At 37.3% G+C, this 27,063-nt stretch overlaps 1 protein-coding gene across 2 annotated transcripts; it reads right to left on the bottom strand.

The window, feature by feature from the left end:
• Window positions 1–2,436: 2,436 nt before the first annotated feature.
• On the bottom strand, window positions 2,437–26,606 carry LOC127445072 (E3 ubiquitin-protein ligase MARCHF1-like). 2 transcript variants are annotated; one of them, XM_051704829.1, is made up of 7 exons: window positions 26,308–26,606; window positions 13,521–13,571; window positions 13,289–13,368; window positions 11,764–12,441; window positions 9,603–9,783; window positions 7,837–7,984; window positions 2,437–6,011 (listed from the first exon to the last, which is right to left on the bottom strand). In XM_051704829.1, exons 1-7 carry the CDS (start codon window positions 26,404–26,406, stop codon window positions 5,677–5,679), a joined length of 1,572 nt encoding a protein of 523 aa, XP_051560789.1. In that variant the 5' UTR covers window positions 26,407–26,606; the 3' UTR covers window positions 2,437–5,676. The 2 variants fall into 2 exon arrangements, with proteins under 2 accessions (XP_051560789.1, XP_051560788.1); XM_051704828.1 differs by lacking the exon at window positions 26,308–26,606 and adding an exon at window positions 19,970–20,100.
• Between the last annotated feature and the right edge of the window lie 457 nt (window positions 26,607–27,063).

Raw genomic sequence — 27,063 nt, forward strand, 5'->3', positions numbered from 1 at the left:
CGTTACTTTCCTGTTTTCATACAATTCTACAATCATAAAGTAATGTTAAACGTGTGTAAGTAATCTAAATGAAGTTTGTTTAAAGTACATTTCATCTTAGTGATTATTAAAACAACATTTCAAAAGAAATGTTGACTATGACACAAAAAAATAGTTATATATAATTTCTAACATCGAATACTGCATTTACCAACATAAATATTTCATACCTGCCAACACTCCTGATTTTACCGGGTTTTTCCCGTTTTTCCACCCCTCCTCCCACTGTATTCCCGATTTACAGTTTCTCAGGATAACACGATTTTCTGCATCCACACTTCGCTCATACGGGATCATCCCTTAAATATGAAACTATGCGTCCCGTATTGATTCGATATGTCCCGTAAACTGGTCAAATGGTGTCACGTCGAAACCGTTCCAGATCGTTAATTTAACATTGATATATGTTGGATTTTTTTTAACATACGGAGGGTAAGGGGTCGTCTGAAAAGTCCACATATTGTGCTAAAACTGTTATTTATTCTATTGAAAAACAGAAGGTTAAATATAAATGTTCAATAAGATGTACAAAATTACACAAGATCCAAAAACATATGAATACAATCACTGAGACATAAAGATAAACAGTACAGGTGAAGGAAAAATAAATAAAATAAAAAATAAAGTAAATAAAAAAAAATAGACATATAAACCATCACAGATGTATACATCAATAAGATAAAGAAGATAAATAATCGAAGAAAATATTTTTTATAAGTCATGGCTCAGAAAAGTTCTCAGCATATAAGAAAGGATATACCCTTTTTTTATTATTAATAACTCAAAAAGCATTTATTGCTTAACCCTTGTGCGACCTTAGGGACATATTTATCTTTTTCAAATAAACAAATAAATAAATAACGATAATTTTGTTAATGCCAACAGCATAAATTTTGCCAAAGGTGTGTATTTTTGGGGGAATTTTGGAATTTCAACCTCAGTTCCTATAATACATCTATAATACACCGTGTACACAAAATAGTTACACTCAGGACCTTCAGGACAAAAATGTCCCCATTGAAACCCATTAAAACTGCAATATTTGATCCCAGTGCCATTAAAGCATAAAATCATGAATTCTATGATATTATGCTTTCATTCCAGAGCCCTGGCTTCAAAATGTACATTCTTTATATTTTCCACCAGATGGTGCCGTTTTTCCTCATGTTTAGCCTATGGAGCAAATACATGCTTTTTTCCTATTTTCTGTTTGCTGTATTATAGAGCACTGCAGGCCAATTGAATAAATGATGCAGCTAAAATTGTGTGGGTGTGTTGGTATGGATGTCAGAGTGTGTTTTGTTATGTGTGTATTGATAAATGTGTGTGTGTGTGTAAAAAACAACAGTGGCATTATGTAAACAAACTGGCATTTAAAGGGTTAAAATCCTGAAAATGAATGAATATTTGGTAGTTATGATCAGGACTGATGTTGGTCAGTGAAAGTGGAAAATAATATTAATATATAATATTTATATGGCAGTTTTTTGACGCTGACATCTTTGTCCTCTAAGGTACTGAGATTTTTTTTTTTTTTTAATCTGACACTGCACAAAAAAATAATAATTTTGTTGTTTCTAATCATCCAGACTGTGATAATAAAAATAAATAAATAAATTAATTAAAAAAAACATCATAAAAAAAACATCAGTGGCATTATATAAACAAACTGGCATTTCAAGGGTTAAAATCCTGAAAATGAATGAATATTTGGTAGTTATGATCAGGACTGATGTTGGTCAGTGAAAGTGGAAAATAATATTAATATATAATATTTATATGGCAGTTTTTTGACGCTGACATCTTTGTCCTCTAAGGTACTGAGATTTTTTTTTTTTTTTAATCTGACACTGCACAAAAAAATAATAATTTTGTTGTTTCTAATCATCCAGACTGTGATAATAAAAATAAATAAATAAATTAATTAAAAAAAACATCATAAAAAAATCCTGAAAATGAATGTATATTATTATTCAGTATTAAGATGATAAAAGTTTCAGCAAAAGGCTCTGACAGCACACCCTCTGCTGTTTCACATGATACACATGGAGGAAGTGAATGAGGAAGATGAGATATTGCAGAATTCTGATACTGACCTTTAATACTATGTAATCTACTACAGTGCAGCTGACTGTAAAGGAAGAGACAGCATGCTGTATGTAAGAGCAGTGGACACAATGATTGAGAAACAGGATGGAAATGATTGGGGACTAAAAATGAGTGTGCATTGTGCTCTTTTACCAGAACATATCTGGCCTCTTGCTATGTACATTTGTTACTCATCTGGATTAGCAAAAATGCCTTGTTTTGAGGAAGGAGGTTACCTAGTCACCCAGGTAACACAGTACTACCATTATATAAATAAACAGAGACTCTGAAACTGTTTGATACATTCACTGATTTATTGCACTGATTTTGCATGTTTCTTTCATAATGTGCATTTGAGTTGTTTACATTGATGTTGATCTGGCATGTCTATTGAGAGCGTTTCTTAAAATTTGTTTAGTATATCAAGATCATCACTGTATAAAATAATATTCCAATTTTAATCTTTACAAAACGTAAAATTCTGTGAATTCATCCTGAATAACACTCAGCAAATCTAATAATGACCTCCAAACTAACAGATCATGTTAACAGATCTCTGTCATGCAGATAAATAAACTTCATTCTCTTTCAAACCCTTTCAAACATACCTTCTGAAAAGCTGCATAAGTTGAGTTTTTAAAAGAATAAAATTATAAATTAAAACTGCAAAGATACAGTCAGTAAGACATCACTTTCTGAGGTTTGGCGAGGTTCAGAATTACCTATTCAAGAAAAGTTTCTGATATATTTGACTATTTATACAAAGAAAAGTTACTGTATTTTCTTATTTTTTTCACTTGAATAAAAGAATACAGTTGATACAAGCAATTCAGTGCAAGATGCTGCATACCCAATTATTTCAAGTTTTGCCACTATTGTCCTAGTATTGTATTTTCCAGTTGGAACAGTTTACTAATGATAATCTATATATATATATATATATATATTCTCATCTCATATATATATATATATAGTACTGTGCAAAAGCCTTGAGTGCATTATATTTTTTACAGAAACATTTGTCTTAAAATGGTTATTTTATATATTTTGATTTTAGTGTATGAGTAGGAAATATCAATTTTAGATTTGAACATTCCTCTTCTATTCAATTCAAATAGAATTGAATAGAAGAAGAATGAGTCATACAACAGATGGTATGGCCCGCACAGAGCCCCGATCTCAACATCATTGAGTAAGTCTGGGATTACATGAAGAGACAGAAGCAATTGAGACAGCCTAAATAGATAGAAGAACTGTGGCACGATCTTTAAGAAGCTTGGAACATCCTACGTATCTGCCAACAACCAAGAAAAACCCAGGTGTACATAGGAGAATCGGTGCTGTTTTGAATGCAAATATTGATTTAGCTTTGTTTATGTTTACTGGACTTTGTATGACATTAATAGATAAATGAAAATTATTTATGGCATTATTTTTGAAGACATCCTCACTATGCAACATTTTTCACAAGTGCCTTAAACTTTTGCACAGCACTATACTGTATATGAAAATCAAAAGTGTAAATTCAGACCTAGAAATGGCAATCTCTATCGCAAATTATATATTGTAAATTTCTCTTCACTTTGCCCATAGAACTGAACTGATAACTGTGGTAACTGGGATTTGTTTTCCCCCATTGGTGGGAGATGCCTCCCTTGCCAACTGTATCTATAAACAGACTATAAACAAAAATATGTCTAGCACTATTTATTCTGGCAAAAATAATATACCTTTGTGTGTCACATAATACGTCAAGAATATACAATCAGCCTTTACTGAAGACTAAGTTCATGTTAACATGATAAACAAATACAAGCCATCTACCAATGCATGTCTCTTTCCCAGTTTGTAACATCTTTGGTTCGTTTAGGTTTTTTCAAGACATTCAATGAATTTAACTCTATTCTTTGAGTTAAACTGTAAATACAATCAGCATAATGATTCTCCTATTCCTGATCTAAGAGTACAAAGACAATTGAGGTGAGAACCAAAGCTTTAGAGGATTACAACGCAACTGATGCTCAGATTGCCTCTCAAGACAGGTTCCCTGACAACAGTAATCACTATCGTCACGCCATCTCAGTTTATTCCTGGTCCCTGTCTAATTTAAATGTCTGATAGAGAATTCTTTGTAAGTTTTGGCAATTGAGAGAAAAGCTACAAGTTGAGAATGTTGAAGTTTTTTCTTAATCTGATTAAAGGTGCACTCAGTCATTTTTTCCCCATTTAAACAGTTTTACTCCTAAAGAAATGAATTGTGATTTTGGCATGTATAAAATCATGACCACTCACATACTGTAAGATGAGGACTCTAGTCATATTAGTAACCTTATAAAAGCAGTTTTATTCTACAATGGGCAGGGGTGCCCTCGTGGGGGCTGCCATTTTAGAATCACATGACCAGCTGAATACTACTCGCTTAAAGGAATATTCCGGGTTCAATACAAGTTAAGCTCAATCAACAGCATTTGTGGCATAATGTTGATTACCACAAAAATTAATTTAGAATTTTCTTTAAAAGAAAGCAGAAATCGAGGTTACAGTGAGACACTTACAATGGAGGTGAATGGGGCCAATTTTTGGAGGGTTTAAAGGCAGAAATGTGAAGCTTATAATTTTATAAAAGCACTTAAATTAATTCTTCGGTTAAAACTCATGTATTATTTGAGCTGTAAAGTTGTTAAAATGGGCATTTTTACTGTAATTTTAGGGTTTGTTGACATTACATCATCATGGCAATCAAGTTGAAAAATTGGTTATAACTTTACACAGGAAAGGTTAGTAAGTGATTTTATCACACTAAAATAACGTTAACATGCATATTGTTTACGTCTTGTATCTTTACTTTTGAAACAGTGAGTATTTTAACGTTTAAAAATGGGCCCCATTCACTTCCATTGTAAGTGCCTTACTGTAACCCAGATTTTTGCTTTTGTTTTCACAAAGTCAAAAATAAATTTTTGTAGTTATTAATATTATGCCACAAATGCTGTCAGTTGAGCTTAACTTGTATTGAACCCGGAATATTCCTTAAATCTCAGAAACCATCTTGTTATTGGACACTTTCACTCTTGGATTAAATTAATCGTGGCTGATCGTTAAAATCAAATTCTACCATGGCATCTGTTACTGAAAACTATTGATTTTAAATGATGCTGCATCCACACCACTAGGCGTCACTGTAAGTCCAAGATGACACAAGCAAAAAGTTACTGATTGCACCTTTAAATATAACCAATAAGATGTATATATACAGTATAGGAACTTCTTATGTTAACTTCTTGACAAATAAACTGTGAATCCCCCCTCCCCCTAAAAAAAACGTTTTAATTTATATTTAAAAAAGTGCTTTTTTTTATGTAATTCACATGGCTTTGATCAGATACACCAGCAGCCTTTGGCTAGACTTCCCTTACTCTATCAACATACTCTGAAGTGCACCAAGAAGAGTAGTGCAGTAAGCCACACACCATTTGAGACGCAACCCACCTTTCATCTTGCCCAGATTTGAGCAGAGACAGGAAGTAGCCATGCCTGCCTCACCCATTGTCAAACAGGGGCCACCTCCACACTTCCTGTGGGCACAGGACAGGAAGTGTTTGTTTGTGTCTGAGGTGCAGGAACCTCCACTGCCTCATGTTTGCCGTTACTCTGGGTGACGGGGGGCAGACTGTCATCTCTGTTGCGGGCGGTGTCAGGGCAGTTCTCTACAAAGATGATCCTGTTGAAAGCCTTCAGCCTCCTCCAGAGCTGCAGGTAAACTTTGCACTGAATGTACATGAAGATGAGTCCTCCAGCAAAGCCAACAGACACCACGATGAGCTTGGTCCAGAACGGCCACTCCAGCACCCCTACGGCATTGAGAAGGGACAAACGCAGCAGCGCTGTGTGTGCAATGAGAGCATGGCATGGCATTACAGCACTATATCATTACATACCACACAGCTACTCTGAAATACTACAGCTTGACTTCAGATGTAAAACTTCACAATAAGGTTCTATTTGTTAACATTAATGCATTTCATCCATGCATGATTAGATAATCGCATGGATGATTGATGGTGCCAGATGTTTCTGTAACTGCTGATCTCCTGGGATTTTCACGCACAACAGTCTCTAGAATTTACTCCGAATGGTGCCAAAAACAAAAAACACCCAGTGAGCGGCAGTTGTGCGGACGGAAACGCCTTGTTGATGAGAGAGATCAACAGAGAATGGCCAGACTGTTTCAAACTGTCAAAGTTTACGGTAACTCAGATAACCGCTCTGCACAATTGTGGTGAGAAGAATATAATCTCAGAATGCTGTTCTGAGATGCGGGTTGGCGCTGTTTTGGCGGCATAGGGGGGACCTACACAATATTAGGCAGGTGATTTTAATGTTGTGGCTGATCGGTGTAAACTACCATGAACAATGATTTTTTTTTTTTTACATCATTAATTTATCAAAATTGTATCGTTCCAGACTGATCTCACAGGGAAATTTGAAACAATAGGATGACTTTTCTTTAGCTAAAACCAGTCTGTGCTTACCGAAATTAAAATATTGCCCCCAGTGGCCAAAGCGGTAACTGTTGTTGGGCATATGGGCACATGTGAGCTCTATTTTCCGGAGAAATGTCCACAGAAAGGTGCCAAAAATTAGTTGTTTTCAGCTTTTCAGGCTATAATACAGTGAGGAGGAATGCATGTTTTATAACTGAACCCCCAAACCTAAACCTTACCATCAGTGGAGTAAAAATTTAATGTTAAGGGGAAAATGCAACCCCTGAATCGCGCTTGTCACTGATTATGTGAACGCAATTACTTCCTGGTTTCAACGGGGGATGCGAATACGGGTCTTCCAAGTTGCTAACGCAATGCGCTTTAAGTCATGCCACCGGATAAGGTAAACACAGGAGCAGATGGAAAAATTTTTGCAGTGCTCGTCAGTGAATCGGCATAATGTGGCTGATCCTAGCGTACTGGACAACAGATAACTGGAAAAGAGTGTTATGGATCTTAACCCCATTGAGCTTTTGTGGGATCAGCTAGACTGTAAGGTGCATGAGAAGTGCCCGACAAGACAGCCACATCTATGGCAAGTGCTACAGGAAGTGTGGGGTGAAATGTCACTAGACAAACTGACAGCTAGAATGACAAGGATCTGCAGAGCTGTCATTGCTGCATGTGGAGGATTTTTTTGATGAGAACTCTTTGAAGTTCTGAATTTTTTTTCAAACTGTAATATTAATTTTTCACGTTATGGATGTCCTGACTATACATTGTGATCAGTTGAATGCCACTTTGGTGAATAAAAGTACCATTTTCTTTCCATAAGAGCAAAATCTTTACATTATTCCAAACTTTTGGCCACCAGTGTATATATATATATATATATATATATATATATATATATATATATATAGTATACTGTATATACAGTATATACAGTATATTCCTTGATACCTCTCTATATAATTATGCATTATGGCAGCATATTTGACATCTCTACTACGACATCTCGAATGCAGTTGTATTCTACCAATGCAATATTCATTGTTATCAATGTAAAGTGTTAGCAAAGATAACAACAGAAATTTGTACCACTAAAGCTAGTGTATTTGTAGTTTGACACTATACATTTAGTTCTCGTTGGGACTTGAACTGCACTGCATTGCATAAATAATTAAGAATTGTTTAAGTTTTATTTTTGTGTTAGTGTGTTTACCATTGTTCTTGCCTTGGCGGATCTCTTCAGCCGTGCGGTCAATCAGAACATAGAGAGACCAGATGACACACACTACGGCCGCCAGGTGAAAGGTCACAGAGCAGACGATCTTCCTCCGCTCAGTTGTAGACATCTGCAGCTTCTCCCACTAAATAACAAAGAGAGATGAAGTGTGCAGTGAGAGGTGTGGACAGATTATTAGACAGCCCACATCTATGAATCCACTCCCTTCCTGTAATTATCTCTTTAACCACAGTGTGGCAGCACTTTGATATGAGAGCTCACTGACCTACTAAAAAGTCACACATTCAAAAGATTCTGCACATTAACAACAACCAGGGCCGTAGCAAGGTCATCTGAGCCCCCTGACTGTATATTGCTCTGGGCCCCTTTCCTATTAAAAAAATACAGTTTAGAATTTGTTGTGGGGCCCCTTGGATCTTTGGGCCCCTAGAATAGTTACCACTTTTCACCTCACTAGCTACACCCCTGACAACAACTGAACATATACTATTAGTGGTGCTTGCTAAGGCATTGCTAAGGGACTTGAACAAACCCCTAACCCTAAGTATTAAAGGTGAGTGTAACTGGTTCTCTGCTGCTTGTACTACGGACATGAATGATATCTAAATTCATGCTGCTACTTGAGGAAATGTGTGCTATAATTTTTCAAAGCTATCAGACTTATGATTTTCACCTGGCAGATGATTAAATCGATAAAAGAAAAAATCCCATGGACTACAAGAGGGGCCCGAATCATATCTAGGGGCCAAGGGCTGTATTTACAAAAATTTATTTAGGATAAAAAAGAAGTTTGAAAAAATGTTCCTAAGTGCAATTCATGAAGAACATTTAGAACATTCTTATAGAGACATTTTTTTTTTAAGAAAATAAGAAAATAGCCCTTAGGAAGAATTTTACACTTCAGGCTGACGTGTGTAATTTCTGTGCCACTAGCATCAACAAAAAGAACTGCAAAAATTAAGCAGTGTTTTCAACCACCTTTTTCGAACTCCAACCGCACTGACTTTTGCACAAGCATACACCAATCAGTTTCTCCAGAATTGTTGCGGGCCACAGCTTTTGACGCTTTTTGCCTGTCAATCATTCTCATAGTGTTGTAGTTGTAGCAGATAATTGAGCCTCATTTCACCCTGTTCAGATTCATAATAGTTGTCAGCTGACAGCACTATTTTGCTACTTTTGTGTTTGACAACCATTGGAACATGCACTAATGTTGCTCTTCTGCTCGGTGTTGGTCTCAACGGTATCTTTGATGTGCGGTGTTTTGGAAAGAGGGAGCATGGGCAATTTAACGTCTAAAATCGCTAGAACGGTAAATAAAATTCTGTCTGTAGTTAAAAGATGACATTGGACTATACAGTATATAATTAAGTTGATTCACACACTGTAGCCTTTTCTCTTCAAATCACACAAACAGCTGGCAAAGCATACCAAAGATTTACTAAACATTTTGTTGGTAGAGACTGTCCAGAACTGGAGGCTCTTATTAGTGTTTTGTATAATAAGATCTCAGCTGGGAACAAATTTGTCTCCAGAATTAAGTAAATATAAAGTTAGAATGGCATTTTAGGATGTCCTCATTTGGAAAAACAATTTATATGTACAATAAATATTTCTTTTTTATTCTGAAAAAGTGTTGTTTTAGATGTAGGTTTAGGGTTAGTCAGTACACCAAACTACAGAAGTCTATGGTGTGTCCTTATTTAAATAGCTCAGTAAACGTGTGTGTGTGTGTGTGTTACCTTGCGCAAAGGTTTGAGGTGTGTTTCCATGATGAAGTCATACTTGCAGAGCTCACAGCAGCGTGTATCAGAGCTCTTGATCCACTGATGCAAACATGCCTGGTGCACAAAACGCAAACTCCCTGTACAGCGGCAAGGAGTGATGAGAGGGCATTCCTCATCACCTTCACAGTGACAGATCCTACACAAACACAAATAACCAAACTCATCAGACTTACAATATCAAACTCTTACTTATTCCACCTCTGCTGAAAAGACCAGCTTAGAATTTCCATGGTGGTTCAGGTTGGTTTATTCTGGTTAGTGCTGGTATTGGTATTGGTCTAGCTGGTGGTCCAGCATAGCTGTGCTGTTTACCAGCAAAAATGCTGGTCAAACAACATGGTCTTTCTTCAGCAAGGCCTGTTATATCATTGTTGATACATATAATTATAAAATATTAAGTAAGCACAAGCTGCTTCAATCAAGTAAATATTCATTTTGAAATATCAGTAACAACTAAACCAGCAAAGATTTTACAGCAAAAAGATGTGCATTTCCTCCGACATTTTGGAATTGATTCTACAAGGCCTTCTACCGCCTAAAGAGCATAGATACTTGGTGTGTACCAAACCGCACAATTCTGCATTATTCTACATTATTTCTAAGTATAAGTAGTGCAAGTAGTGTATTAACATTGAAAATGCAATAAAAAGAAGTGTTCTATGAGTACCCAGATGATAAAATTTTTCAACCGTCAAAATAGAGTGTGAAATATTGGACAATCTATGCACTCAATGCTCGTGGCTTGCTGTACGTAGTGTAAGGGGCTGTGTTGTTGGTCTGACAAAGTAATTGTAAATAATGGAGAATGTAGCAACTAGCAAAACTGCAGCGCAGAAGGTGCCTTACAAATGTGAGTTGAATGCTTTTCCATCACTACACGCTGTGTGAATATGGACGTTATCTGTGATACAAGTGTTGAAATAAGGATGGCTAACGCGCTAAAGCTAGCGGCAACACATCACATGTGTTTGAAACGTCACTTCCGACAGCTGTTAAATGACGAATGCTTTCGTTTAGTAAAAATACGTTAAGTGTTCCATTTGGGATGATTGTACACTTTGAAAATCCATTCACTACAGTGCAAAGTGCATATTAGAAGTGCAGAGTGTATAGTGCATCATTTGGGACACAGTTACTTAAAGGCCTCGATATACTTCCGTAGACGTTCTTATTTGTTCTTCGTTCAAGGGTAAAAAGAAGTTCTAAACAGTCGAGCAAAGGTATACTGTTTCCGAACATTCAGACACCCGCCACAACGCTGTATGATTTGATTACTTTTGTAGACTAAATAATCAAAAAAAAAATCGCATGACATGTTCTAGTAAAATGTCTCTATGTGAAGGATCGTACAGATGTAGGTACATTTGCACCAGCTCGCTAATAACTCTACACGCTGATGTGTTCATGTTGACTGATTTTGACTGACTAAAGAACGTAAACAGAATTAGCTGTCCGTCTCAATGTAGGTGGGGCTCCAGGTCACACCTACAGATGACGTGGACCAATGACAGTAAGGTGATTAGCAGCCAGTCAGACGTTTTCCGAAAAAAACTCAAAAACTCTTTTTTGGCCTGATTTTGTTCTAAATGACGTCACACCCATTCGTTCTTCGATTTCGTATGAAGTATATCGAGGCATTGCCCCCCTAGATTTGTCTGATGACCCCACCCTAACTGACACGAAATGATCAAGGGGCACATCGCCCCCCAGACTAACGGCGAAACCCCCGCCCCAACAAGTGCCTCACCAAAGATCACATCCTAGTGCCGGCCCTGCCGTGAGACAGTAGACCTGTAGTATATTATAGGTTACTTTACATGTATACAACAGGTTTTTCCGCAAAGAAATCACGTTGATGATGTAGAGGCTTTAGAAAATCATGTATCAAATATGATACGTTAGGCTTTATAGGTTTAAACCTCTGGAATCCTGAAATTAATTGAGAGGCATCGGGTGCTTGTAAGAGAGGGAGTGTGCCTGGAAAATTTGTCTTGGTCAATGGGGGCCCTTGGAGTCAAAAAGGTTAAGAACCACTAGTCTAAAACACTACATATGCTGGAGAAAAACAAATGCTGTTTTTCAACAGAGAACTCATCCATCAATCCATCTCTCTCACCTGCACACCTCTAGTTCATCATCAGTGCATGCTTGTGGAGTGGTGCCATTCTGATTGGTGGGATCTGTGAATTTACAAGGGGATGGGACGGCCATATCTGGGTCTCCTGAGCCTCGTTCCTCATACTTCTTAGTAATAGGCTCCTCCTCCTCACTTCCATATCTACTACTACCACGCTCACTTCCTTTCCTGTGATTTGCTGCCTGGCTTTGGCTCCCATGCTCCTCCCTTTTTGACGACAACTTTTTGTGGGTCTTGCCATTGGGTTCCTTGCACTGTGGCGGTTGGTTCTCTTTCTGTCCCTCATCTGAGTTGCCAGACATGAGCTCAATACCATCCCGTGTCTCACGGGATTGCGCTTGCATATGTCTGCCGCTGCTGCGTCTCCGTCTCGCTTTTTCACGGCTCCAGGAGCGAGCTTCTCTCCAGCGCTCCTCGTCTTCTGAGGATGAGTCTGAGTGTGTGTGCACCTGTTTATAAGACCGTGAATGTCTCGGTTGGTCCACACACTCTGTGACACACCCAACAGCCCCGGTCCCACTGCTCTCCCGTCGCCGTCGAATGCGACGTTTGACTTGTCGCTTTGCGGTGGGGGCGGAAGCGGAGGCAGGGTTTATGGGCATGACGAGTGTAGTCTGATCTGAGCCATCTACTTCAAGTTTAGTATGACCACGAGAGCTACACAACACACACACACACCATACATACAGACAGACAAAAGCAAAGGAATGAAGAACACAAAACAAAGCATGAAATGATTGTGAATGCAAAACATGATGTATAAATAAAAAGTGAATCTCTTTTGAGCTGGTGTTTGTACAACATTTTTTAACATTTTGTTTTTCTCTCATTGGCCTCATGTCTTTGCAATTCACTGTTTACTAATCATTTTCGACACAGAGCCCCAGCTGTAAAGGAAATTTGGTATTCAAAGCACATAATGTAATTTGGTTGTAAATGCTTCAACATACTTTAATGGTTACTATTGTACACATTTATACATACAGTGAGGTCCAAAAGTCTAAAACCACTAGAGAAAGTGCTTCTGTGTTGTACTCTTTACTAATTTAATGCACATTTTTATTACAAATTATATTAGGAGCATAACAATTTGAGTAAAAAAGTTGAATAGAAACATTTAAATGAATTTCATATTTTTTCATATGTCTTCGTTTTGCTTTAATGACACCACAAGTTTGCGCAAAACCCGATGATCCTTATTATCCCAGAATTACTCCAAAAGGTTCCAAAGAGCATCTTGTGTGCTTCAATGGAAGCAAAGAAATCTGACCTTTTGAACAAATTTGCTTCAGTTTGACACAAAAAATACAAATATTTCCAAGTTTAAAAGCAAAACATATCGCATTTCAATGTGGTCTCAGACTTCTGGACCTCACTATTCATTCCTCCAAACACACCTATTCCATAAATCCACATGATAAGCATACATGTAGATGAGCAAAGCACCATTATAAACATGGTCACCCCTGTAACCAAGGGCAACAATCAACATGGCGGCACCTACCTGCATATGTCCTGAGAGGAGGGTGTAAATGATGTTTGAGACAAACTGTTCAGCACGACTCCCTGGGTGGAACTACTTGCCTGAAACAGCCAATTCCAAAGCCAGCTTTCAACATGAAGTGTAAAACAATCTTCAATCATGTGCCATTTAATTGTAAATCATTTACTTTGATGTGATAGGGCTTGCTGTGAATAATGACGGCAAACACAATAGAAGTGTGTGTGTGGGCTACCTTAGATATATTGCTGGATCGACTTCCTGATCGTCCAGGTGCTTTCTCACCCTAAAAGAAACAAAGAGGTTTAATAAAGTGCTTGCTGTCTCTCTCTCTCTCTCTCTCTCTCTCTCCCTCTTACCCACATTGAGGCCCTACAGTCTTTATGGTCATACTCCTAGATTAGGGTGGGAACCCTACAATAAATGTTCTATTTTTGGAGCTGTGGTGTGCCTACTTTTTTCTGCTTTTTGATACTAATTTTTCATTTTTGGTCGGGCACCCTCATTGAGCTTTGTGCCGTTGGATGTGGCAGGTATCCATGTCTGGGTGTTCATGGTAACTAACATTTATTTTTATTGTTTGCTTCAACCTGGTTGATTAAAACATGGTTAGGTGATTATAAATAGAGGAGGGAACCATTCAGATCTTCATTCATTAAATATATAGAGCTCTGTTTAAAACTGTGTGAATAATATTTAAAAAAATCACTAATTTAACACACGTTGACCTGTATAACAAGGCATGTTGTCACACTGGTAAGCTGTCACAATATGAACCTACCATTATACAGCCTGTTATAGGGCATTGGCTTTTCAGCAAAATGTAAACAGTAAAACATCTATGAAATATATACAGCGTGCACAGACCTGACATTCACGATGACCCTTGTCTCACCTTCATTATATACTTGACCCTTGCGTGAATTTATATTATTGTGGTTTTAGAGTGTTCACTTGTTCAACCAACAGCTATAGCAAAAATATGACGATAATGGAATTTTAGGTGTTTAATGCCAACATACAAAAACCACTAATTGAAAGAAAATAGTTACTGAGATAGAGGCCTTGTGCCAACTTCCCTGTTTGACAACTAGCCACGGTTTCCCTAGTAAATGTCTTTGTGATTGAACAATATTTTTAAGCATCATGCAATCAATGTCATGTATAATAAAACACAGAAGTTATTAAAACTAATTAAACTAGCATGCCACATACTCTTGCTATTTCTGCCATATGGCAGAAGCAGTAAAAGTAGCATGGGTAGTATGCAATTTCGAACTCGGCTGTTCTCTGCCACGCTTTTCTTGTGGAGATCAAACTTCAAAGTGCTGCTTGACCCTGGTGTTGAGCAGTGCATTGATGCCTTGATGTGAATCATGTGAATGTGGCTTCACGATTGCTGTACCAAAGCAGCCACAGCCTGCCGGCCAATTATTATTGTGGAGGATGAGGTTTAATGCACATTGCAATGAATACACAACCTACACTAAAAAAGAGGGGTGTTTGTTTAATAAAAACTAGGAAACAATTTCCATGCAGGAATTGCTGGTAAACTTAACAGAACATATTTTCAAGTAAAGACTACACATTATTCTTGGTGGCTTAAATTAGAAATTCTCAAGTAAAATTTACTTTACTAAAGTTTAATTTAATTAAATCAAATTAGTGCATTAATATGACAAGGTACTGGGGATTGATTCATGATGATGCATCATTAATAATATTTACTTTACAAATGAAGAATTTACTTAATATTTCAGTTCAAGTTTACACTTTAACTTATTCTGTGTAGAAAGTACTTCATCTTTTCTGCTACATTTACTTCACCACAAAATCTTTTTATTTTTTCAGTGATGAGGACTAGTTCTTTCAATTAGTTGACCTTCCACTTTGGGAAATGTTTAATGTTACTTGAATTGGTGCTATTTTGGTGCATTTCTGGCTTTATACTGCGAAAGGCTTTTTTTGGTAAATGTTAATAATCATTATTGTAAGGCTACATATTTTGTTTTGTTTTTCCTAAGAATAAACTAAATGCATTTTCACAAGAAAATAAGTATACAGTACAGAGTCAAATTTCAGCACTTTCAGAATCTGCGATTAAATGCGATTAACAATGAAAAACCATGCGATTAATCACAATTAATTATTTTAATCGACTGAAAGCATTAATATACTGTATATACAATACATCATCTTTTTTAGGTAGAAAAAACAATCTTTCTTCTAGACAGTTCTGATTTAGCTAGGAGGACAAACAAGAGTTCAAAATCAATATAAAAACACAAGTGGCACAAAGGGGATTGCTGATTTTTATTTAAAAATTGCTGAATGTTTTGTTTGCCAGTGATGGTAACTGAGGCGTTTGTGAAAACTGAGCTGCGTTAGCATTTATTGCCTTCTTGTACCCCAGGCAGAGGTCATTCCTCCTGGGCTTTTGGTGGGTCCACCTTTCCCACTGGTCCACACCTGGCCCATTATTAACTAACAATGTCTTTCCTTCTAGCTAACATCCAAAAACAAACACACACACACACACACACACACACACACACATATAGTCCTCTGGTGGTTAATATTTTAAGTTTAAAACTAACGTTTAAGATCTCCACAAAGCACATTTAATGTGTTGCAAAGACATAGTGTTGGGTTCAAGTCCACCTTAGTCGAGTCTGAGTCGAGTCCGAGTCTTTAAACAATTGAGTCCGAGTCGAGTCCGAGTCCAAAAGGGGCCGAGTCGGACTCAAAGCCGAATCCATAACAGGCCGAGTCCGAATGAATCTGTTCATGAATCTGAATAAAAAATTTAATCATAAACTCAACATCAATATTTTAAGCTTATTTTAACTTTCACAACTAAGAAAAGCAATTTGTCAATATAAATGCAACAAAAACACCTCTGTTGCATTTCATATTCACATTTTATGATTAGTATACTGCTGAACAAACTTCAAATTGGTTTCAGAATGTATGATGGTACTAACTGTAGAGAGCACATCAATATGAAGACAAAGCCAAATCCCAGACATTTAGAGGCAATTTTGGACACTTTTTTTAGGTCTGAAAAAGAGGACGTATGGTCACCCTATGTTACACTATTTGTTTGCTTGCTTGTTTGTTATTGCATCACAAATGCCATGGAATCGGCTGGACTCTGAAAAAAAATCCAGATTCCAAAAGGCTCGAGTCCGATTCAAGTCAGAGTAAAAATGCATCCGAGTCCATGACAAGTTAAATCCATTAAAATTGGACTCGTGACTCGGACTCGAGTCCAAACTCGAGTACCCCAACTCTACAAAGACATTTTTACTGATTTAATATATACATATACAGTAGATACTATATATGCCTGTCTGCTTGCATGCCTGTCTGCTACTTTGAAAAAAAAATGTTAGCCCAGAAAATTAACTTCATGTGGTAATATCTAAATGAACTGGGTTGAATAAACTGGGTTTGATTTTTATTTATTTTTTTTAACATGACTGAATCATCCTGACTGCATAAGGTTACACCAACAAAACTAATTTTAAGGGTTAGATCATGAAGAAATAACAAATGCAGCTTACCACTTTTTGTAGTGTATACATAAAACAACTCCCTAAATTTGTTATTAAGCTAAAACTGTTAACATTTGCTCTCTTATGGATTAAGAATGTCTATGTTGGTTGGCTGCTCTCAGTAAAGTATTGAGCTCTATTCTCTCTCTCTCCTGGAGCGACACTTTATCACTCTGAATTATTGATGTGAAAGCTGACAGACACCAACATCTGATCAGTTCATCCAGATTTTATACACTCACAGTGTATCTACAGTATAAGTGTGTGCAGGTGCATATAGTGCATCCTATGCGGGAAAATGAAATCATAATAAACTTGTTTTATAAATCTATAGAGTATTTTTTGACAATCAGTCATGCATATGTAAACCCAAAGAGACTCTTTCATCCAGCAAATGATTATGGTCATGCTGTGCTCACTATTGAAATACAGCCAAAGCATCCTTAGAGAGTCCTTGGAGTTCACCCTGAATGCTCCACTCAGCCCAACATGAGTTTTATCTCACGCCTTCTCTTACAGCCCAGAGAAAGAAAAAAATATTTCAAATATCTTGATTGCTTCTCCTAGACAGCAATGCAATTAAACAGAGAGGAATAGACCTTTGTCAGGGTATATGATATATTTGTTTTTCGTGAATGAAATGAGGCTGTGAAGGATAGATGTATGGTCTGTTATATATGTTGTATTGTCTTAAGGTCCGAAGTCACGTCTAATTTTTTAAAAAGAGTTTTTGAGAGATTTTTGTCACCAGGATTGTTTTGGAAAGACGTATTTTCAATGTCATGTCAGAATGATCAACAGTGTATACAACAGTACAATGCACTGAACAGACTGTAAGTCTTTGCTTCACAGCCTCGTTTGTCATTCGCAATAAATATATATTGTATGGGGTCTAACATGACTATGGCCCATTAGAGACTTTTGCTGGTTCTATGAGTCTTACATGTGCCTCTTCTGGAGTTTCAGATGACACAATGTCACAAACTGTGTCAAAAGTCAGAGATTTCAATGCTAACATTTCTAATCAAATTCTTCCAAGACCAAATTGTCTGAGATATGCCATCAACATTAATTATATAGCTCTGTACCAGTGTTGGGTAAGTTACTTTCAAAAAAGTAATCCACTACTGATTACTAATTACTTTTGGGAAATTTTAATTAGATTACTTTACTAATGACTTAATCTGTAAAGTAATTAGATTACTTAATTTTGTTAAGTAACGTGTTACCTTACTGCGTTACATTGTAACACGTTACACCCAACACTGCTCTGTACTCTCACTATACAATATATCACCAATTGTCTCATTTGTGCATATTTTTACTGTTGATTCAGATTTTGAGGAGAAGCATCTGAGACAAAGTTGTTACTTGAGTGAAATATAACTGAAAAGTCAACTGAGTCTCCTGAGCTATAGAAAACAACCTCTGTAATGCATTTTTTTTCTCCACTGGCTCTAGAATTAGATTCAAGACACTTGCTGCGACGTGTAATGAAGCTAATGGATTCAGTCTCTACTTAAAAGCCTTCCATTCCTCACAGCTCCTGCTTTGGATTACGACACTGCTTCCTCTCTGTAAAAAAACATCATTCATCTATATCTAGAATTTCATTTCTCTGGCAACACATTTCTCTGCTAAATTAACTTATTATTGATGTTTTCAGTATCTATGGAATCTACTTGGATAAAACAGAATCACACTTCTTGCTCTAAATTCACTAATTTGTGTTGCATTCTGAAACTTGTGATCTTCATATAGCTCCTTAAAATGTAAATCTCAGTGTAGGCTTTGACTAAGAAGACATTAACTACTAGAGTATCTAAAATATATGGAGTTTCATAACAAAAGTTCATGTTCATTTAATCCGACCAATCACATAACCAGAGTAAGCGTATATAAATAGCTGCTTACATCCATGATGCGACGATTCTGCTAGCATCCCTCCACCACCCCAACTCCTCCCATCTATTCATTAATAACTCATCAAGTCCGGGAAGGGGGGGGGGTGTAATTGAAGCTCAGGTGAAGTCTTAAACCTCGAGCCCTCCTCCAGGGACAGCGAGCTAAACACGTATACACTATCCTCACGGCAGGATTACATTAATTTGCAAACTACTGAAATAACCTATAGCATCGAATCATATACCACAAAACACATTCAGAATCTCCTCTCTGTCTCTCTACCTCTTTCTTCACACACTATTAAATAAAAATCCCAAGGGGTAACTGATCTTAACACTCACCATGTTTAGCCAGCACATCTCCAAACTACAAGAACACAAATACAATTTCACATATCATCTGAAATACAGACATCATCAAAGGACCCTTTCGGAAATAATTCTGTAATTCTCTGTAAATGTTTTAAATCTGTAAATGTGAAAGTGTTCCAATAATTCATTCTTATATTTAAGAATTCAAGTATCATTAATATCAATAATTATTATTATATTATTAATATATATTATATTATAAATATTAAATAAATATTAACAATATATTAATATCATTAAATCAGCATTTGGTAACTTGTCTCTGATAATGTTTTTATTTTGTATTTTAGATAAATAAAGTCCCAGTAATATCTGAGATCTAGTGTCTGAAACATAATAAGCCCCCATAGCGGAACTTGATATTTTTAGCTTTGACCCTAGCTAAGGTTCATAGGATTTGGCTGTCTCTCTCTCTTCCCCTGCCATGCACATACATATACACACATTGCCTGTTTCATAGTACAACTGACACTACAACATCATGCTCAAAATTATAATAGCCACAAATGTAAGGCACGTGTTTCTTGCACAGATGGCATCATTTGCACACCTCATTCTCAGAAAAGCATTAACTGTGTCATGTTGTTTCACGGCTTACACAAAACAATGACTAAAAGTTGCACTAGTAGTTTTTAATCTTGACCATTCATTTCATTTTATGGCAGTCTATTTCCTGCGCAAGATCCCAAACACAGAGCTGGTGAAATCACGCATACAGACATACAGTGCTCTAAGAAGGAAGCATTATAAATCTTGTCATTTCTCAAAGTTCTCAAATCTCCATCACACGTACAATCAAACAATAAAGTGCAGTGATAGCACCAGAAACATCCAAACAGACATTTACTTACTCATAAATTCACCCCTGCATGTTTAGCCACGCTCCTCAGATTGCACCTAAACAATGCATACATGTCTGTGTGCAAGGTAAGGCTGGATTAGCTCTAGCTGCTTGTCTAAAGTATAATCTGTGAGTTGTTAGGCTATCTCTGTCCCTGCACTCATTTAGAGTCACGGGGATTGACTAACACAGTTACTTTTAGATCCTACACTCATTATTTGTCAAGTGTTTGAGGAAGTGTACTCCAGTTCTCTAGTTCTTCCAGCTTTGCCTATCCCAGCACAATAACAAGAGTGTGCAAACATTATTCTACCTCTGAACAGCTGTTATTTTATAGATAAACCTGTCAGTGGTAGATTCATACACACTTATGTATGCAGATCAACATATAATGGTTCCCAGTCCTTAGGATTTGTGTTTGTTTAAGGGACAATGTGCTTGCAACCAATCACTGGCTGGCATTCAGAAACTACCTATAGACCCAGGTGCATTATGGGAAAATGTGCTGATAAGATACAGTGCACCTGATCATAAATTGCCACTGAACACTGGCAATAAGAATGTCAAGAAGATGCAGACACTATTTAAACAAGGCCAGAACATTGAATTCATTCTAAGTCCTTTGTCTGGAATGTGAATTTCACTAGAATGTTCACGCTAACAAGATATAGTGTCATAACAATATTTTACAAGAATAACAATTTTGCAACTCCCGAGTGATTCCCTGTGGCAATTTCATCCCCTATAATATATGTGTCAGAACACTATCCAGAATAGCTATACCTGTATTTATACTGACTCATACATTGTCTAGGCTATATACAGTGAGACGTAGATTTTAGGGACACAAACTCTGCGTGCAATAATCTGATGATGTTAAATGGCCACTGAGATTTTTTTTTCACTTTAAAATATAACTTATAGAATTTACAGTACAGCTTTGAAACTTTAAGCTGAAGCATTTTAACTTATTGTCACCGTTTGATGAATCGCTTGTGCATTATTCATTACTTGTAAGTCACTTTGTACAAAAGCATCGGCTAAATGTATAAATACATATACGTATATTTACGCACATACACACACACTCACAAAACAAACATTTTTGTAGAATCTCTCTAGTAAAATACAAAGTAAAAAATGCTCTGAGAAATTGTAACTTTGAATAATATAAAATATAAGATTAATTTAAAATATACATTTTAATATGTTTAAAATGTTTGTTCAATGTATAATTCCCATAATTCCATTTGTGCTGTTTTGATGGCTTACTACTAAATGTGGAAAATATTAATATGGGTAGGTGTGTCTAAACTTTCAACTATTAACTAATTATTTGTTGTGAATTATACAATGCAGTAATGTTTAATCCATCTGTGACACTGTATATTATATGACCATTTTTTAATAGGTTATGTTTAATCAATGCAAAGAGCCATTCACAATCTATTTTACTTCTGTAATGTATTCTGGTGAAACATGATATTCAGCAAGAAAAATGTATGGCACAACTTGATTTCTTTTATTTATTTTTGGATCATGAAAAGTGGGTGTTACATAGGCCTACTGTTTTACACTAAATTGATCATTTATATTATAATGCATAATAGTGTAGACCGACTACAACTGTAACACTTTTTGCTATACTGCAAATATATATCTGTCTACTTACAAAATAAATGTCAAAAACCTGCACAAATTGCTCCTGTTTTCATAAAGAGCGCATTTGTTACAACTATCTGAATGCCAGGTACTGTTGTAACACTGCCCCGGGACAGTTACAACATTCATTTGTTAAGTGCTAATTAAGGCAACAATATGCCTAACCTAAGTGAAATATACTGATCAATGTGGACTATGTTCTTCAAATTTCCCACACAGAGAGATGATGCTAATGTAAATGTGTCAGTCTGCATTAGAAGGGTAATGTTCAGTGTTACAACTGTACTAGGTCTACCCTAATAAACATCAACATATACTGCACATTTTACTAAAACATTTTAACAAACCCCATTTTGTATTTAGGAGTGAAATAACTTGAACACACCCACAACCAAACCTAACCAATAATCCTAATTTTTGCACTTTTTTAAAGTGTACAAAATTAAACATTGTTGGCTATTTTGCCTGTCCAAGTCCATCACTGTAAGGAAGAGCATGTTGTTACATTCTTTTTGGAATGGCACACACTAATGAATCATTCACAATAAACCTAGGAATGTTTATTAAGGGTCCATATTGATTTCATGCTGACTTTAAAAACAGTTTTTGCTTCCCATTTAGGAGACTCTTTTTATCACTCAGTGGGTCTGTTCCAAAACATTGTGAGCTGCCTCGCTGTCTCCTGCCTACGTCTTCTATGGCAGCATCCTTACTGAAATGATACCTCATAAAGGCCCAAACATACTCAACGCAAGTAGGTGAACGCAGACGCACCTTGCTACGCAAACTTGATTTCACATCATTGCGTTGTGAAATGTATCAGCGTTCAGTTCATAACCCAACGCAAGTACACACTGCATTCTCAGCGTTGCCGCAAGGGGCGCTAAAGCGGATTTTCTTCTTTCAGTCAACAACTGTCATGGCGGACTCGGGCAGCGATTTGAGTTGAATCTTTTCTAAAAAATATGCTAAAAAATGTAGGCAGCTGCCTAATCAGTTAATGGCTTAACTGACAGCTGTTTTGAATTAATGGAACTCTTAAGGAAACTGGTCTCCGAACAGTTTGAAAAGCACCTTAGTTTCATCCTGCCTCCAAAGGCAGCATTTTCCTGGTTTCGGTCATGGATCTATAAAATACCAGTTTCGGACACAGCACCGGTTTCGTTTCTTTTTCATCACACCTAAAAAATCTATTGCTCTCTTGTGGTCAGAGGTTTGTAACCGCCAGAGCAATGAAAGTGCGCATGTAATGTATGTACAACGGGACCACACGTTGGCGATGCGTTGGCCAAGCGCTCGCGTCTCCGTTTGCATACTTGCGTGAAGTATGTTTCGAACTTAAGAGAGCGATTTGAAACGCTCTTCATAGGCGGCAGCTCCGCGCATCATTCAAATTGCACTCCTTGTGCAGCAGACACTCGACTAGCAACTGATTTCAATACAGGTGATGCAAGACAAACGACGCAATTCTCTAATGAGCCTAAATGCACACAGCACATACACATTTTGGGTAAAATAGTGTTTTTGTTTCATATTAAACTGTCATTTATCGATACTTTTCAGTATTGAATTGATTACCATATAAGTATATTTATAATCTAAATGTATCTTGCTTCCTCCGCCATCTTGGATTTATCTTTGAGCTCATCATGGTTCAGTCTGCACGGGCCTTAAAATAAAACCCAAACCCGACCCTACCCGGCCCGACACTATTTTTATCATTTCTTCTCCTAGCAAGTACTGTTGCAGTAGGCTATATTTTATGTAAGCAAATAGGCAACATTCGTAACAGTATTGAAACAGTAAACATATCAATTTAACAAGGCACGGCAGCCCCTCAGTACACTAGAGCAGAACGGAAGAAAAGCATTGACTTGCTGAAATTTTGCTTGGTGTAGCACAATATGGAATAATAAGAAACAATGCAACAGTCCCCTCTTTACAGCCTGAACTTGTTCAGAACATTAAATCTTTGTGACACCTGCGCTAAAAACAATCTAGATGCAGTGCAAAGAATGAAATGTGCGTTTTTTTAAATTTGAAGTTCTTTTTAACTTGGCACGGTGTTTAAACAGTGCCGGTCCTGCGCAAGACGCTTAAGAAACAGTGAAACATGGCGCAACAGTCAAAGACATTCATCCAGAATGTGTTTACATAGGAGAACAATGGGAAAACAGAACAGACATGTGCAAAATCACATTTGGTATGAACGGCCACTAACTCGTCTGTTCGCGCATGTCTGTGAGTGAGAGCATGTGCGCAAAACAAGTTTGGTAGGCCTGTTTATTTTTTCATTAATTCCGAAACCAACCCGAACCCGAAGTCCTACATGAAAAACTGACCCGAACCCGGCTCGAAACCTATCGGTTTCTCGGGTCCCATCGGGCCCGGGTTGGGTTGCAGACCTCTAATTCTGGGATTGCCTACCATCCTACAGTACAATGCTACCTTAAAATTAGGCCAAAATGAAATATCTTCAGAGGCAGCATAATTAAGATACCTATCTTTTGGAACAGACTTCACATCAGGAGCGTGCCTATGATGTCTTAAAATGCTGCCTCCGGAGGACGTTCACTAGGTTTTGGAACAGACCCATAGTCATAGGTGTAGAATTAGGTAGGGATGATACATATTACAAAATGTCACTTCATGTCCCACAGTTTTCTCAAGGTAAATCTTCTTGAAAAAGATAACATTTGAGATTGATATTAATCTTAGGTTTATCGCAACGCATATCACTTTATCCAAGTATATTGTATATCACACTTTTCCTCCAAACTGTGTAGCCCTAGTGGTCAGTTTTTAATTGGTTTATTCTTTAGAAATTAAAAAAAGGCTAGTAATGTTGTTTTGCCTATATTACCAGACTGATTTTCTCACATTTTCTTAATACCAACATTTTGAATATTATTCTTGCTATATGTCCCTACCAACTTTCAAACCAAACCTACGCCCTTGCTCATAATAAATCACTTAAAGGTGTGAAATGATAGGGGGATATATAACGGTACATCTCCTGTTTGTGGATCAGGACAACATGGGACTAGGCCAGAACCTTATGAAATACCTCTGTTTATGAAAGACTAGAGGACCTAGTTACAAATCAGAGAACTGTGCCATTTTCCTAGTTCAAAAAATTATGAGTAATGCTAAACAACATGAAATGGAAGGAATCAAATACATATGGAATCATTTTGACAACCCCAAAATTGGTCAACTCCTTGGCCAGTGCACTGAGAACTGAACTAGGCAGCAGATTCAGACACATCCTGAATATTTTGAAATTCCACTGTAACGCATAAACAGACTTTACCTTTAGTTACGTCTCACCCTTTTTTTGATGTACACTGAAATTATTATACGCTTATCTGTCAGGATCACAAATACTTTTCTTATAGTTCTGTCATGTATCATCACTGAATGTGTGCAAACAATAATGCTGATAATGACATTGATATATATCATATGTATATGTGTATTAGACACATCAACTCATCTCTGTGTCATAAACCATGTGGCATCCTGTTTTAAAGAGTAAAGGTGAGGACAGGCAGCCAGGGGAACCCAGTTAGTACCCATCAGGATGCCAAGACATTGAGCGTGAGTGTGTGTGTGTTAGTGAGTGATCACTGGTGACAGCTCCAGCAGAGAGCACAGTGGATTAGACTCACGGTGGAGAGAGCACTGCGAATTCACAGAAAAGCTACACGTGAAATGCACATCACACTCTTGACCTAAGGCCTCCAAACAACACACACACATACACAAACATACCTACAACACAGGGAAGGTCTGAGAGACTAATTCAACTATTTGCCCATACTGTTAAATGAGATCATATTATTTAGAAAATTAAAAAGTGCTTGCTCCATGTTGAGTTCTTGGTAGGTGATAATAATGTGACCATCTCAGTTCTTAAAAACATTATGAAAAAGCTTGCAGGGTGAGCACTGTATTGATACTGCTCTTCTATTCTTCTTCTTTTCACTATATTGCTCATAGGGATTTAGAGATTTGCACAACCCCCCAACCAAAGCATTAAACTTTAGCATGTTTATGATACAGACATGAATGTTACTTCACGATCAGACCTATAATATTTGCTTAGCGAATTCTTTCATTATGTCAAAAAACCCCATAGACTTACATTGAAGGAGGGACCATTAAACATCTAGTGACCACTATATCATAGAGACTTCGGGGTGGGCTCTTTTGACACTTTTGACAGTAGGCAACCAACTAGCAACCACTCAGAACATCCTTGCAACCACCTAGCAACACCCTAGATACCACCTAAACACCTTGGAAACTGCATAGCAATACTCTGGTAACCACCCACAATACCCAAGTATCCTGGTGGCAACTTTTGCACAGGAAGGCACCACCCTAAAGGAACTAGTCTCACAGCTCTTTTTCTTCTTGACAATTTTCTGCAATACATTCAACTCAAATCAGTTTCTGCTCTCGGTTATTTATCTATTTACAGAAGATTGAGTCATTCTTTTTATCTTTACATTTGGACTTTACATAGCCGAAAGGGCTTAGAAACTCCACATATACGATTCTCTCACACACATATACACACACGGCACACATGTGGGTCATATGGAAAGCTGTAAGGTGTGTCTCCATAAGTAACATGTGCACACAGTAGATGTTGATGAGTGTGTGTATGTGTGTACTTGCCTCATTCTCTTTACTCTTGTCTCTCATCTTGCTAGAGCTGCGACTGATGCTGCCGGTCTCCTTGGCGATAGGCACAACTGATATCTGATGCACAGGCATTCTTGCAGTGCTCAGAATATGGGGTACCTCTCTGCCTTCAGTCCACCAAAGACAACAGACTCACACCATCCTGAGGGTCGGCATGGAAACAAAGAATACGACCCACTCGTGCACACACTCCCACAGACACATACATTAAATCAGGTTAAGTATGCTGGCTGGGATCTCAGACTTGAGCTAAGACAGAGAGAAACATCCAGAAAGCTGGCTGTCACGTTTCAGAAAACCTTAATTCTACCTGTGTGCTCTGTGACAGAGAGAGACAAAGAGAGAGAGAGAGAGAGAGAGAGAGAGAGAGTGCTAATTCAAGTTCGATTCAACCTGAGAGCTGCAATGATGCCTCAGTCTGTCTGTGTGTGTTTGTCTGCTAACCTGACCTGTAAACATGTTGCTGAGAGGACTTAGGGGTTATTTTAGCTCCAAATCTCCTCCCTCCATGAGCAGCATAGGATGGAGCAACCCGCTAATCTTCTTACAACCCCAGGGGCTACATAGAACCTCAGCTACTGAAACACACACACATACACACACACACACACACACACACATACACACACACACACATGTTGGTCTACCTATTATTATGAGGACTTTCCATAGACATAATGATTTTTATACTGTACGAACTATAGATTCTGTCCCATAACCCGAATCCTA

The sequence above is a fragment of the Myxocyprinus asiaticus genome, chromosome 8 (genome assembly GCF_019703515.2).
Source record: "Myxocyprinus asiaticus isolate MX2 ecotype Aquarium Trade chromosome 8, UBuf_Myxa_2, whole genome shotgun sequence".
In the NCBI taxonomy this organism is placed as follows: Eukaryota; Metazoa; Chordata; class Actinopteri; order Cypriniformes; family Catostomidae; genus Myxocyprinus; species Myxocyprinus asiaticus.